Below are 15,447 nucleotides of genomic sequence, written 5' to 3' on the forward strand. Positions count from 1 at the left end.
AAAAATAACAACCAATAAATCTGGATAGTATGGTAATTTTTCATGTAAATGGCACTTCTTTTAAGGTAAAAGAAATGATATAATTCTCGTCACATGCTGATGCATTAGAAAAGCTATAAAAATGATTTCAAGTTAAAAATCACTTCTTTTTATGAAACTTTCTTTTTTTCCAATCGTGATCCCAAACAAAAAATTTTGGTCAGAGGTTATTTTTGCCGGTGAGAAGTTAGTTTAGGATCTCAAAACGTAATTTCACAGACAGTCTAAGAGGGTGTTTGACAACCTCTAAACCATGGTTTCAGAAATACTTTTTTGCAAAACAAGGTAAATTCTTCCATATATTTACTTCGTAAACCATAAAAGCACTTCTAAAATCATAGTTTGTTTTATATCCAAACATTCCCTTAGATCCTCGAATCTAAAAAATTGCAGCTTTATTTGGAGAAGTGTCTTGCTGCATATATCCTAACAACCGCGTGTCACGCGGCTGTGTGTTTTGTTCAAGTTACCATAACTATACAGAAGCATCCTTCTCATACGATTGCAAACATCATGGCCTAAAAAGCTATGTTTTTGCTTGTCTTCGATGGTACGTTGAGCTGGTGAGAATTCTATTGCAATTAGATCCAAACAGGAAAAAAAATTAATTACTCTAAAATCTCAATAACAAGTGACTAGTAAAAATTAATTGTTAAATCACATAATAAAACTTGTCATTGCAAATTCTTTAAATTGTCAACAAACTTTAAAATAATTAAATCTTTTTATTGAGATTTGACTACAACTCCCCTTAATTTTTTAAACTTCCTTTGCTCTTACAAGAGACTGAACAAAGACCAAAATCTTTATCTTTAATAAACAAAATATCAATATAATTATACGGTTAAAATCAAACTAGATATCATAACTATAATTATTCACTGCCGTATCCTAAAGTCTAGTTTAATGCTACAAGTTAAACAGCGTAGATAAGTTACATCATAGACTTTAAAAAAAGTTTGATAAAAGAATCCAACATTTCATCATAGACTACACCAAACTGGGAACTGGGATCACCCAACACTGACAGAGAATGCCTCTAAAACAATGAAAGAATCGACGGACCCGCTTACAATCAGAAAAATGATATTTCAAACAAGACACCCAACTTCATTCCTTCAAGAATACTACACGTGTATAATGTTAGCAGATGTTTGATTACCATTATACAGAGATTCTCAGACATTAATATCCGACCGCCTTGTTCTGGAGGCAGCACTGATTTCTGAGGAACCAGACAGAGAAAATCTCGGGAAGCTATGGTTTATAGAAGACGAGACTGGCTGTTGAGGATAAAGGGTTGGAGGTGGAGTCAGATTTCGTTGAGCCGGAAGGGGAGGAAGTGTGTTATACTTGTAAGGATCACCGATCACACTGCAGTTACCCGACATAAAAAAGAGGTGGTGAGGGGCTAAGAAAGTAACACGTGCCATTTATACAACTTTGTCAATAAGGATGCACTACATGGAAGATAATTCTAGATATGATTCTACAGCAACTGTTCCACAATTGAACCAACCCTTTGATCTGTTTTAATAGCGAATGAATGTGAATCTACCCTAAACTGAAAATTGAAGATCAGGTGAGCATCCTCCTCCAAAAGAAATTCTATGAGTAAGGCATGATGGCGATGATAAATCACTGCGGCTTCAAATTATTCAGTAAGCCAGGCCTAAATACCTTTTATTAAAGGATTGATAATCATCGTCTGTTGAATCATCATCTAGACGTTGGGGAAGTCTCTGAACTGGTGAGGTACACCATGTAGACACAGACCATGTATTTGGTGTAGCCACTTCATCTGAAAAATACCTTCTCCTGATCAACTACCAGGAAAAGTACCAGTAAATTTAGAAGCTGCTCAACAACATAAACAAAAAATAGAAATATTGAGGGCAATATTCACCATTCGGAAAAAAGTCATCACAGCTTCCTTGTCATACCTCGCTTCTTTTGCAGCCTGCAGACGTCCAACATATAAATAACCCCAGGTATAAATAAGTTCAATTCATATTAAAAACTATTCAACAGAATGCAAAACGTACAGACTTCTACATCTAGTGTCCACAAATGATCTATGACATCATCAGAATATCTAGTACTGGAGGATTTGAATTAAGTGCAGTAGAAATCACGAATCTCCATTTCGAAAAATTTCCAAAGCTCACATCACGGCAGCCAACTTGTGATTTCAAGTCGTCATTATAAGAGTAACCACTCAAGGAATTACCGCTAAAACAGAAAGGGAAGTGATAATTTTAATCCATAGCCCCTGTGGACTATGGAGCACCAATACACATATTCGGCAGGCCTAATGGTACCAGCACAACAGCATGGTTACAATAAGTCTACCCATTCTTCAAGTGCAGTCATGAGAATCATCCAGGTATGACTACATAAAAAAACTCTAAAGTTTTCAAATTAACAAGCAATAAACATTGACCACAGATTATTACACCTCGTTGTGATTATAACATAACAGTTAAAGTAGGTTTGTTCTTTTAAGCTTAGAAAGAGAGAGGAGAATTCTAACAAGAAATACTAATATGTAAAATAGTTTAGATGAGACTCTCACAGCAATAAGGCCTCCATTGCCAGGAAAACTCTCAGTCAAAGGAAGTTCCTCACTGGACGGAAGCAGACCCTGCTTCTCAACCCACTGGCGTGCAACATCAACTAGATTCCCACTGCTTCCTCTTGTACCCTCTTTTGCAGCAATATCAGCTTTGTTACCAACAACCATATATGGCACAGGAAGACCACAAGGTCCAGCAGATCCTAAAGGAGCTGAAAACGTGCCAGTTGCAGCAATCTCAGCTGCCCAGTTCTGCAAACTAGTCTTTGTTCTCCTTTGCGAGAGATCATGAACAAAAATTACACCTGCAGATGAAGTTCGAACCATAATCCATAGTTAAAATAATCACACAGCCAAGTTATAAATATGTCCTTACAACTAAGACTTCAATAATTACTAGTGAATTCAAATTTTAGGAAGTTCCTGTACATTAAAATTTAAAAGGCTACTAAGAAAAGTCATAAGGTAGCTACTAAGCAAGTAGTCTTAGGCTCAAACCTCTCCTCAATTTGAGAAACGATAAAGCTATTAAGGATAAAATTAATGATAGAAAATAATGGGAAGAGATGCTCATTGAATAGGTAAGATGAAGGCTGAAAACTCAGAACAAAGGTTTTTTTTTTTTTTTTTAAACACCAAAAAAAAAGACTTAATCATTGTCCATTTATTTTAAGAATGTGAAACAAGAAACAAAGCCAACAAACGTTTATTCAATTGGCACTGATATGGGGTTCAAATTGTGAGGGCATAATTGATGGGTCATGTATCTTTGTAAGCATTTGCCGAGTCGCAACTCTCAAGACTCAACTTACTTAAATATCTTAGTTATTTGAAAAAATAAACGTGGTGAATATCCAAGTATAAAATCTTTTTGCTTATTTTCCTGGACTTTTCACTAATGCCTGATTTTATTGAACACATAACTATTATAATAAAAAAGAGGATCGTTGCTCACCATTAATCTGTGAATAAAACAGAGACCGGCAATCTTTGTACCGTTCATGGCCTGACACATCCCAAAGTTCAACAAAAAAATCTCTCTGAGAATCACCTTTGAGGCTACTTGAAGAGCTACCAGAATTCCCATAAGCAGTGTGCTGCGGAAAAATAGAGGAGACTAGGTGACAAATTCAACTACAGCAAAAAGATGCGTTTTGAGGAGTACAAAGAGATTGGGGTGTCTTTACCTGTACGCCAACAGTACAACCAATTGTCTGCGGGGGGTGAGTGACGGGAGAACCTTTGACAATAAGGTGAACCAGAGAAGTCTTCCCAACACCTGCCAGAATATGAAAATATGATATATCTGCAGCGAAGTTCAATATGCAAAGATGGTCGAGAGAAAAATCAAAGAGACAAAGCAGGACAAGAAAACATGTGGATGAAAAAATCAATTATATTCTTCGCAATCAGGCACATGCAAGCCTATGATCTTGAAATTTAGAAAACAGCTTATTCCCTCAATGTACAATTTTGATAAGCTATTCTGGTGTTCTTGGACCAAGTGATGCAAATAAATAGAAAACATAAATATCTTACTGCTGGACAGGCACATTGGCAGTTTAAAATCAATCCAGTTAGACACCATATGCCAACAAATGTTCACATATATACGCAAATGATCGATAACAGAAGCAACTTGATTTTGTTCACCCTGCATAATCCAAGTCTTAATTTTGCGCCTCCAGCCAGAGCAAAAATTCGGCACCACAACAACACTAAACGTACAAAACTGGGAAAGACCATCATCAGATACAATAAGAAGGATTATGTACCTGAGTCTCCAACAACGAGCACTCTGACCTGCCCGTATGGCGGCCCGCCGTTTTGCTCTTTGCTCTCTCTATTACGGTCCCTTCGGAACATGCTTTCCCCGAGACCCTCTTCACGGAATCAACTCCGAATAAAACAACAAAGCCAAAACTCAAATGCTTTCTCTACGGGCCGACCATAAAAAATATCCGATCAAGCTGCTGCTTTAAACTCCACGAGAATGAGCAATTTCTCAACATGTAAACCAAAGCTTTTCCAATAAACCCCACATCATGTGAGAATTGCGCCAAGATCCGAGCAGAAATCTGACAGTAGGTTATTACTCATCTCTGAAGAAAACGCCACAATCCACCGCATCTGCCAGAAATCTAACCACTTCGCCAACTGATCTGAAAAAAAAATCTATGAAGCGGGTATCTCAGAAATGAAGTTGACAGCGAAACTGAAAAATAAAGCTCGAGAAGTTGATGTTGCTCGAAGTTATAGATGGAGTTAAGCAAACAATGATCCCCAAGATCCCCCAGAATGATGGAATATTGCTGATGGGTTGCCGAAGATTGTTACCAAATCCTGTTTCTTTCTTTCTTTCTTTTTGGTCAGATGCCAAATCCTGTTTCTTTTTTTTTTTACTTTTTTTTTTTGGTCAGATACCAATAATCGGGCAAAACAAAACCGGATAAACAGTAGGCAAAGGAGTGCACGATGTTCGGTCTAACAGCGTCTTTCCATAGTTCCAGTGGATGTGTTCGGCCCTTTATTCCGACTTAGAGGTGTTTGGCAATATGAAAACTATGGTTTCATAAGCATTTTTTTGTAAAACGAAGTAAACTCCTTCACATATTTATTTCGTAAACCGTAAAAACACTTCTAAAACTATGGTTTGGTTTCTATCCAAATACCCTTTTAGGGTGTGTTTGGGTGACATCCCAAACCATGGTTTGTCAAAACCATGGTTTTGGAAAAAGCAAAATTTTTTTGCTTTTGGAGAAAAAAGGAGAGTGTGAGGGCCTATATGATATGTATCTTGTTATTTTTTTTATAAACATATTTTTTTATAAATATATTTAATCTTATATTTTATAAATATATATACACATTAATTATTTATTAATTATATTATCTTATGTATTATTAATTATGTTGGTAAAAAACATATTATTCACAATTTTATTCCTTCAAATTAAAATATATCATAAAATCTATTTTTTCTGTAATTATCATATTAACTTATGTCTTTTTTTTAGTAATTTGTGTATATAAAAAGTGCTTCTGATAATAACTATCCAAACACTCTCACTTCTCAGAATCACTTTTTTACAAAATCTATTCTTCACAAATCTATTTTCCCAGAATCTATTCTCCATAATCACTTTTCAAACCACGGTTTGGTTTCATCCAAACACACCCTTAGTTGGACTTCGTGGACCATGTTAGTGGAGCAAGAAACGCCCACAAAACAGTTTGATTACCCACAATCCGACCCAAAATCATAGAAACCCAATAAATTATTGAGATCGTCAATAGGACCAGAGTAACGACCTGGGCCCGTCGCTTTTAGCCTATGGTTTCAAACAAAGCTCTGGGCTTTTTTCGGCTTGTGGTCATTGGTCAGCAATGCATTGCTGGGCAACATTTGATAATTTGGGCGAATAAGATTTGCGATTTTGTTGGATGCAGCGTCCACGCGACTGTACGCGATCTGAATCCTCAAGACATCAATGTTATACAACTTCGTTCTCTATGTTTGGCTGTCTCCGTCAGTGTCATTTAATAACAATAGGTTGCTTACTAATTAATTATCACTTAATTCCTTCTTCAACGAAAACCAATAACTAAATTTTATTTTCTTAGAAAGGAAAGAAAATTGAATAATGGAGGACATTTTGTTTGATGCCACGTAAGTGATATTCCACTATCAAGATAAATGTCACATATCTAAATCAATCGTCTCGCCGCGGTTCGCCTGTTCTCAATTGTTTTGCCTACTCTCCTGAAAAGAAGAAGAATACCATGTGTGCCTGTGGCTTAATTTGGGCATGGATTTATTTCCCTTCTAGCGTACGTTACATGAGAAAATAGAGTTAAGGTGCATTTATCATCTATCCAGTACTTCAAAATATTTTGTAATGCATTTAATACCTCAAAGTATTTTTTAGATACATATTGTCTCGGTGCTGAAGGCACAAAAACATTTTTAGATGCTGAATGCACCTGAAAAAAATATTTCAAGGTATTGAATGCATCTGATCAAATATTTTGAGTGCTGAATATACCTTAATCCTGAAAAAATAATCAGTCTTAATAACTAGAGTTGGGCTTACTGATCCTTGTACCAATATACAATAAGGAATCGTATTCGTATCATAAGATATAAGTCTGGCAAAACTCAGCGGCAGTATATCTGTGGAAACTAGCTAGCTAGGAAGATCAAGAGTGGAAGGGCCAAGGGTTAGGATGGACGACGAGGGAGGAGAAATAGGTAGCACTTGGGGTCTCGTGGTTGTGCCTTCCTTCATAACTTGTTATCACGTAACTCGAATCATTCCTGTCCCTTTCCACCCTCTTCTTCACACTGCATCCTCCATACGAACACTTGTAGTAATTCCTGCGTTATTCATTCCCATCGTCGTATCAAGATTCAATTACAGCTTAACTACTAATGGATACAACAAATTCAACATGATAAGCATTTAATCATAACGCATACACAGATTATTGCCACGTAAATTAAGATAATGAACCAACATGCTTTAATTTGTGTGTTAATTAGCAACTTTTTAATTACCAAGTTCGAGTAAATATATTCACGAGTTTTAATTCACCGTAACATCATGCTTTTCAAACTTGCATAAACAAGGCAGTACAACTAATCATTGATGGCGGCTGTTTAATTATAAGCCATAAGGTGAAGAAGGAAGCAAGCTAGGGATCAGTCAAGTTGGCAGAAAGATCACTATCTGACAGACACACCCATGTTCACAAATAGACACTACAATTGTCAAAAACGAATCCATCAATATCAGACATCATCTTGATTGCTTCATCAAACGATCGAACCCCACACACATACATAATGCACCCGGAAGATAGTTAACTATATAGATCAGTTGCTTAAGAGAAAAATAATACACACACATATGCAAACCAGCTGGGGTCCATGATAGCACTCCCAACCATGAGATCCCCGAGCCACCATAAACTATATATAATCAGCCGCCGGAACATTTATCCACTGATATATAATTAATTCTTTCGGATATTAATTCGATGGTGAGTATTTTGAGCCTCTAGCTGCGGATCAATTTGTTTAGTGAGTTCACCCGTACGTGTCTTCATTAATATCAGTTCTTTTTTTGACAAGATAAAACATTTAATTAGTATATGTAAATTTCCTTACCGCGCTCAAGAGAAGAATGAATTATTAAGGTAAATATTTACCAATACCTTGGATTCGGGCTGTTCTTCACTGACTTCTTTCCGTACTTCCTCCATTTGTACCCGTCATCCATAACCTCAAGCTCCGATCTGGTTCTAAAGGCGATCCTTCGACTCATCTCTCCCTTGTCTCGTTTGATCTCGTTTTTGCACTTTCTGCACAAAAATTATAGATATATCCAACATCTTATCTTGCCCACAAAATAAAAGAATATAAGTATTGTATATATGAACAAGAAAGAAGAGAGAAAAGGCTCTTGCATGTTATTATTCTTGGACGAGGTAGCATCAGCAGCACCACTAAATCCACTGGCATCGCTAATTGCCTTCTCTGATGATTCTGTACTGCGTGACCAGGATTCTGGATTCCCAGCGCCATTATCAAGCTCCAAATAATCCGAAAAGAACTGATCAGATGGGGATGGATTTACGGCGGAGAATTGTGAGCAATTAGGGCTGGGAGTAGTGATAGGGTTTCCAGAATAGTAGTCCATTTTTGCAAACCCAGAAACTAAGAAGAGTCAATAATGAAAATGGACTAAAGAGAAGGCATATATTGGCTTCTTTGTGACTGTTAGGTTGGCTTCGGCGTGCTGCCAATGGATATATTTAATTAATATCTGACAAGAAACTAAAGGTCTTTTTTACCCTCTTATGTTGTTACTTGGAAGTATCCTTGGCCAAAAAAAATTCCTGGAGGGAAGCACCAAGGTTCTTGACTGGTCCACGTGGACACCAAGGCTACGCCATTGATATGACGTAAGCATCCTCACTCAAAATTTCGTTTTCTTCCCAAGACTTCAATGTTTTCTAGATGTTAAGCGTCCAAATAGACGTCAGCCTCATATTATTTACAACTTATAAAAGTATAATATATTCCATAAATTTTATACTATACTTTATCTAAATATCGTCAAGTTTGGGTGAAATTCCATTATAATGTGTGGATTTTTAAATTTCTCAATCTCTCTTCATCAAAAAGGCTTCACCTTTCGTTATCATAACTATATATCTGTTTGTTCCACTCAAATTTTGTATGAGGTTTTTTGATTATATCATACATTAATTTTGAAGTGGCTTAATGACTCGTTACTATATAAAGTGATTTCAGATTTCAGTATTAATCTCTACCGTCGCATATAGCTTAATCACCGATCCATAACACTAATTAACACCACCCATGTGGCTCTGGCAAACGCTTTTGTGAAAGGGCCACTTGTTTTTTACTATATATGATAACGCACTCTCCGATGAGTTCACCATATGATATAAGTGCTTTGTATGGCTTTGTCAAAACTTTAGTTGATTGATCGTTAAAAGAAATGTAATTTATGAATCATCAGAGAATTGATGCTCTCTGGACGAATAAATCTAACTTAGTAACCATAAAAATACGAACAATATATTGATCATTATCTTGGAGATAAGGTTCCTCGGGGCTTTTTCGGTAGGGCCAAAAGTAGAGTTCATACTTCAGGTGATCAAAACTAAAGTTCAGTTCATACTAGTTGGCTCTCTCTTTTTGCCCTTTTAAAATGATCTCTTCGGTTGGTAGGACTATAATAAAGAGAAAGGTGACATGATCCTGATACGCAACTCGTCCTTTGATGTTATTACTATTACTTTTAATTTCAATTCGACTGTTAAAATTCCTAAGAGGTGTTGGGATTCTCACTCCGTATAAGAAAAATGGTCCATAACTTGGTGAATGGAACAATTCCTTATAATTAAGAAGCAGCGGTATGTATGTTAGTATAAAACTAATATTAAGAATTTAAAATTCTGGAAAGAATGAAAGGGACGCCCACTTTCGTTTTCAATAGTTGGGTACTGCTGGTTGATGAGTGGAAATTGAGGTTGCTGGAGCTAACTGGATGGAACCAAGTAGAGAGGGAGACTGCTAATAAAATGATGACGTGAAATTGCAAGGAAATAGGTGAGATGATTTGAACAATGACTTGATCCTCAAAAATCCGTCCAAATACAAGGAATATGGAGTTTGCCTCTCAGAGATAAACCCTGATTGGGGATAGTAACCCTGGCTGATAGAAATTAGAAAGCCATAAATCTAACTGGTTCAAATTCAAAGTCCTCCCTGAAAAAAAAAAAAAGGAAAAGAAAAAAAAACGAAGAAAAGAAAAGGGCGGCATGAGTTCTTTGTCGTGAGGAGAGTGTTAGAAGCCAGCAAGCAACTTGGTCGACCAAAGTGGGAACCTTGTATAGCTCCCATTCCGTAACTGCCGCTGTTATGCTCCTAAAACTAACTTTTTTACGTCCATCTGGCCTCCACATTATTACTGTTATTATTTTAAAAATAATACATTTGTCTTAAACAGATGTATGCTTCAATAATTAATCTGAAATTTAAAAAAAAAAAACACGTTAGCATAGTTTTTTTTTAAAAAACCAAATTAAAAAAATGCGCGCCCACCTGCCAAATCTACTAATCTAGAAAAGATATACTTCCTCCGATCCTTAATATAAGACTTCAGTTGACTTTCATTTTGGTCCTAAATATAATATCTCAATCCATTTTGTCTCTCATATTTGTATATTTTTTTCCAAGACAATCCTTCTCATAATATTAGTTGTAGCCAATACACTTTATTAGCAAAGATATTTTAAGAAAGATAATACCTATTTATTACAAATAACTAACTTAACTTATTTTTTTAATCTTTTCAAATTAGTCAACTAGCTCTTATAATTAGGATCGGAAGTAGTATATGACTAAATTGCAATACATTATCAATAATAATAATAATAATAATTATTATTATTATTATTATCATTATCATTATTATTATTATGAATACTTTCTTTCTTTTTTGTGCTTTTCGTCACACATGGTTCATGTACTTCAATCAACAGTTAAAACATAAACTGCAAGCCCCAAGTTTGAATGGCAATTAAGGTAAGCTTTCACTTGTAGACAATTCAATTTCTTACGGATTATAAATTATAGTTGATTGATTGATATTCATGGTTTAAATCCTTATTTATTTATTTTAATGCAACGAGCAAAAATTCCTAAAGTGTTTGCGTGAAATCAAAATCATGATTTTAAAAATATTTTTATGATGCATAAAGTAAATATATAAAGAGTTTATTTCATTTTATAAAAAAATACTTTTAAGAAACACTTTTGGGTGCTTCCAAACACCTTGACAAGACTAGTTATTGAACACCATCGATCGTGATGAGCTGCCTTTTAAGTTTTACCCTGCATAGTAACATCTTAATACGTCTCTTTCTGGCCCTGGACTAATTAATCTATTTTGTCCCCCTCTCTGATCCCTCAGCTTAATTCCTGGTCAATGGATACTGTTTTGCATCACTGTTAATTTAATTAATAATTAAGGAAATCACGAGATTGGATTTCGACGCACGGCAAGGGAAAGACAAAAGGGGCTTCCTCGCAGCTTCTCGATCCACTTCTTCGTCAGTCAATTACTTAATTAATTATATAATATATTAAAAATAGACAATTGAGCGGTTCCCTTGATTTGTTCTCCAATGCCAGACAACTTTGCACCTTTTTACCATACTTAAATTGAGCCGCCGCCTAATCCTTAGGTAAGACCATTCCTAAAAGAGGCCGTCCCTTATATAATATCCTTAATATAAAAGTTAGTTTGATATTTAATTTAATTCTAAATATAATATTTCAATTCATTATATTTTTTATATTTATCTGCTTTTTTTAAAAGTAGTCTTGATAGTATTGCATATGTCAAATGATAGTTCTATTTAATACACATAATTAATAAATAAAACTTATTTATTACAAATAACCAACTTGACAAACTTCTTTAATCTATTCAAATTAGTTAACCAGTTCTCATATTAAAGATTAAGGAAGTCATTAGTTTCGAATGGAACAAAGAAAATGTGTGTGTAATTTACATCTCCTACTCACCCTTGTCTAGGATCTTGTCCTTTTTATTGGTCACGTATAGGTATCTTTTTATTGGAAGCAATTTTATTTGAGACGCTATCATACAGTAAATGTGAGTATCTTTTTCAACAAAAATTTGAATCTTAATTTACTACTTTGTGAGAGATTAAGCTTTTTTGTTTGTCTCAAGCCTTGTTGGTGAAGATCTTGTCCTTGTCACCACGTGAGCGCGTGAGATCTGGTGTATACCCAAAACTGCCCATTCTTAACTCTCTAGTGGGCTTGGTTGACTTGCCTCACAAACACTAAGTCCGGGTTTGGGCTCCAATGGGTTTGATTGGGCCAAAAGAGGCCGTCATATCTACCATGCGTCCGTCGTCGTCGTCATCATCTAAATAAATCAACAAGATGGGCCTCCAACGTGAAAAATCAAATTGCCCGTATTGATTTGCTCACATTTAATGCTTAACACTATTTCAGTCAGTTTTGCGGCATCTATGCCTATAAAAATCATTTAAATAAAATAATAATGGTAATTATCCAGGTAATTTGGCATACGATGTATGTGACGTCAGGTTGAAGGAAGGAGAAAAAGCTAATGGAGTGAGATGAAGTGATGAATTTAAGGACAGGTTTAGTGAGGGTGAAGCTGTAGATAGGGACGGATATGAAGGAGAGGGAAGCACGTCTACGTGGCCCAACTTTGGTGTGGGTGAATGCGAAATACCTGGCTGGCACTCCTATTCTGTGTTGCTTTTGGTTGGCAATGCCTCTCAATCACATGCTTCTCCTGCTGCATCATTCAATTCGACTTCTAAAACAGCAATAAAGGCAACTCTTTCATTAGTCTTTACCTTAAACTGCACCACGTCAACTAACAACATCCTCCATCATGCCCAATCCCCATCCCTTCTCTCTCTCTTATATACCCTTTTGACCTCTTGTCTCTGTTACTATATCTCTCTTGTTCAACGGTTGCTTCCCAAACAGGTAAAAAAAAACCGCAGGAAGAAAGCCGTTTCTGGGTCTTGCTCATGGACATTTCCCACAGGAACAGGACTCTGCTCAAGGTCATCGTCCTCGGCGATAGTGGGTATGCATCATTCCTCTTTCAAAGGTTCTCTGTTCATACCAACGCAGGATTTGAACTTATCCCCTTTCTCTTTATTTTCTTTTCAGGGTGGGAAAGACCTCCTTGATAAATCAGTATCCATTTACACACCCAATGCAACTTGATAATTTGAACTCGGAATACAATCTGTGTCAGGAGATTAGGACTACTCTTTCCTTTTCGTTTCGTGACTGCTTCTGGAAATGAAACAACACAACATTTTGGCGCATTAATTAGGATTGTTTAAAGAGGACTAATATCCCAGTTAGTGTCAAACTCCCTTTTAATTTTTAACATGTCTGAGTTTGTGGAGCTTTAACAGCCTGTTCAGATACGTCTATAAAAAGTACAGCCCTCAATATAAAGCCACCATAGGAGCAGATTTTGTGACCAGGGAAGTACAAGTGGGTGACAAGCTAGCGACTTTGCAAGTGAGTTGCTTATTTATTCTTCTCTTTCGATCGGTGCTGACGCATATATTCTCGTACGTGGTAAAATGATGAAGAAAATGGTATGGCAGATTTGGGATACTGCAGGGCAGGAAAGGTTCCACAGTCTAGGTGCTGCATTTTACAGAGGAGCAGATTGCTGCATTCTTGTGTATGATGTCAACACAAATAAAACCTTTGAGACCCTAAACAATTGGCACGACGAGTTTCTTAAACAGGTCAGTCCCCTTGCTGTCTGTTTTCATCGTTTTGGGTTATTAATTGGCTGTCTGATTGTCGTTGGTGGCATTTGACTTGTACAGTCAGATGCGAACAATCCTGAAGGATTTCCCTTTGTACTACTTGGCAACAAGGTTGATGTAAATGGTGGACAAACTAGAATGGTAAAGGCAAAAAAAAAAAAAAACTTGAATTCGGTTTCTTTATTTATTTATTTTTGGTGAACGAATTCGGTTTCTTTAATGTATGAGAAATAGTCATGTTTCTAAAGTAGTTGTCAAGTGTTCATCGCAGGTTTCTGAGAAGAAAGCTAAGGAATGGTGTGCTGCCAGGGGGAAGATGCCTTATTTTGAGACCTCTGCTAAGGAGAATTACAATGTTGAGGAGGCATTCTTATGTGCTGCTAAAACCGCACTGGAAAACGAGCACGAGACGGAAATGTAATCTCAGGAACCAACCTCACTTTCAATCAATGCCTATCATTAGTAACTCAACATCTTATAATACAATTATTGTATTATGTTCGTTTGATTGTTTCTGCAGATATTTTCCGGGAATCTCGGAAACCGTATCAGAACCAGAGCAGCAACGAAGTGGTGGCTGTGCGTGCTGAGAATGGAACCCTGAATATTTTATTCTGTAACTTAGAGGGTTAAGGATTGGTCATGTTTTAATCCCAGAATAAATTAGTATTAATCAAACTCAACAGCAACGTTCGAATGTGTTTTAACCCCAGAGAGCGTTAATGGAGATACGAAGGTAGTGAAATGTTAGGTGGCATGTCAACAAACATAAAAGTGCGACTCGTGATAGAACGTGAGTTGCTGCGGTTGTGTTAGGTGGTTTGTGGATAACTTCATAACCCACCTGTTTTCCTTCGTCTCCTTTAATAATGATCCGTCAATTTTTTGGTGTTCCGTGTATTCATTTATTAACCTCTTTTGTCAGAAATTTTTATCTGCATTTAATTTATTTTGCTGTTTAATAAAATTTAATTAAATTATAAATATGGTTTATAGGTGCGCAACATTTTATTATTTTTAAGAATATGATTAATGTACAATCGTTTTCATTATATGAAATAGTGGGTTGAATTTGATTGTTTTGTTTTTCAACTGAATTACGTTACTTGATCGAGTTGAACAGGACGCGATGCATCAAGATAATCATTTACGTTGGTCGGGAAAAGAAGTCATTTACAACCGTTGCCCACTTATTCTCGTGTCCCTTCTCACGAGCATCAGAGAAAGGTCTCGAACGAGATTTTAAAACATGAGTGTTATTACTTTCTTATATATTCCTACGGTACTTAATATAGGACTTAATTATTAAGTTGATTTTGATTTTAATATAAGACTTATTTATCATATTTATTAGTTTTTTTTAAATTATTCTTATGGATATTCTCTAACCATAATCAAGTAGAAGAGGGAGGGAGGATATTAAGGAAAATGATCATGGTGTTTTAGAAAAAATATGTCATATTTCTTATAACTAATTAATTTACCTAACTTCTTTAATTTAATCAAATTAGTTAAATATGCCATATATTAAGGACCAGAGGAGTATTAAATATAGGGTAACTTTTTAATATAGGATACTTCTAGAAGTTTTACTTTATCCATGTTTTAAATCATTTCAAGACATGGGAAGAATTGTTTCTCATCGATTACTCCTAGTCTCCTATGATCCTAAATATAAGACCCTTATACTAGTATGTATAAGGGTGTTATATTTAGAACCGGAAGAGTATATTACATGATTAGTTTCTTCTATTAGACGTGTGTCCACATCAGCACTACATAAAAATTGCAATTTTTAGCTATATATAACCGGAACCAGTTTCGATCGGTTAGGAATCAGTTTAACAGTTTAACTGAAACTGATTCCATATATAATCAGTTGAACAGTGACTCCAGCTTGGATTGCGCGGGAATTTGTTGCCACT

At 35.8% G+C, this 15,447-nt stretch overlaps 3 protein-coding genes across 4 annotated transcripts; 1 reads left to right on the forward strand and 2 right to left on the reverse strand.

The window, feature by feature from the left end:
• Positions 1–965: 965 nt before the first annotated feature.
• Positions 966–4,965, reverse strand: LOC114723894 (small GTPase LIP1). Of its 2 annotated transcripts, none has more exons than XM_028910143.1 (7): positions 4,390–4,965; positions 3,802–3,893; positions 3,666–3,711; positions 2,615–2,919; positions 1,946–1,999; positions 1,720–1,865; positions 966–1,413 (listed from the first exon to the last, which is right to left on the reverse strand). In XM_028910143.1, exons 1-7 carry the CDS (start codon positions 4,478–4,480, stop codon positions 1,218–1,220), a joined length of 930 nt encoding a protein of 309 aa, XP_028765976.1. In that variant the 5' UTR covers positions 4,481–4,965; the 3' UTR covers positions 966–1,217. The 2 variants fall into 2 exon arrangements, with proteins under 2 accessions (XP_028765976.1, XP_028765975.1); XM_028910142.1 differs by having other exon boundaries at positions 3,570–3,711.
• Positions 4,966–6,408: 1,443 nt separating this feature from the next.
• LOC114723896 (probable WRKY transcription factor 51) lies at positions 6,409–8,340 on the reverse strand. Its single transcript, XM_028910146.1, has 3 exons — positions 8,084–8,340; positions 7,832–7,978; positions 6,409–6,992 (listed from the first exon to the last, which is right to left on the reverse strand). The coding sequence occupies exons 1-3, from the start codon at positions 8,314–8,316 to the stop codon at positions 6,815–6,817; spliced, it is 558 nt and encodes a 185-aa protein (XP_028765979.1). The 5' UTR covers positions 8,317–8,340; the 3' UTR covers positions 6,409–6,814.
• A 4,342-nt stretch (positions 8,341–12,682) lies between these two features.
• Positions 12,683–14,471, forward strand: LOC114723895 (ras-related protein Rab7). The gene is made up of 7 exons (XM_028910145.1): positions 12,683–12,813; positions 12,900–12,926; positions 13,163–13,262; positions 13,352–13,498; positions 13,583–13,663; positions 13,794–13,939; positions 14,043–14,471. Exons 1-7 carry the CDS (start codon positions 12,755–12,757, stop codon positions 14,110–14,112), a joined length of 630 nt encoding a protein of 209 aa, XP_028765978.1. The 5' UTR covers positions 12,683–12,754; the 3' UTR covers positions 14,113–14,471.
• Positions 14,472–15,447: the final 976 nt, after the last annotated feature.

This window comes from Neltuma alba, unplaced genomic scaffold, assembly GCF_004799145.2.
Source record: "Neltuma alba isolate B1F8T4 unplaced genomic scaffold, ASM479914v2 tig00012161_pilon, whole genome shotgun sequence".
Lineage (NCBI taxonomy): Eukaryota > Viridiplantae > Streptophyta > Magnoliopsida > Fabales > Fabaceae > Neltuma > Neltuma alba.

Excerpts from the sequence above, each read along its gene's own strand:
- LOC114723894 (XM_028910142.1), bottom strand. The coding sequence starts at position 4,480 with ATGTTCCGAAGGGACCGTAATAGAGAGAGCAAAGAGCAAAACGGCGGG. Across the intron at positions 2,000-2,614 it reads GCAATGGAGGCCTTATTGCT|GCTGCAAAAGAAGCGAGGTA; the intron begins GTGAGAGTCTCA and ends GGACGTCTGCAG. Across the intron at positions 1,866-1,945 it reads TGATGACTTTTTTCCGAATG|TTGATCAGGAGAAGGTATTT; the intron begins GTGAATATTGCC and ends TTTTCCTGGTAG.
- LOC114723896 (XM_028910146.1), bottom strand. The coding sequence starts at position 8,316 with ATGGACTACTATTCTGGAAACCCTATCACTACTCCCAGCCCTAATTGC. Across the intron at positions 7,979-8,083 it reads TCGTCCAAGAATAATAACAT|AAAGTGCAAAAACGAGATCA; the intron begins GCAAGAGCCTTT and ends ATTTTTGTGCAG. Across the intron at positions 6,993-7,831 it reads AAGAACAGCCCGAATCCAAG|GAATTACTACAAGTGTTCGT; the intron begins GTATTGGTAAAT and ends TGAATAACGCAG.
- LOC114723895 (XM_028910145.1), top strand. The coding sequence starts at position 12,755 with ATGGACATTTCCCACAGGAACAGGACTCTGCTCAAGGTCATCGTCCTC. Across the intron at positions 13,499-13,582 it reads ACGACGAGTTTCTTAAACAG|TCAGATGCGAACAATCCTGA; the intron begins GTCAGTCCCCTT and ends TGACTTGTACAG. Across the intron at positions 13,664-13,793 it reads ATGGTGGACAAACTAGAATG|GTTTCTGAGAAGAAAGCTAA; the intron begins GTAAAGGCAAAA and ends TGTTCATCGCAG.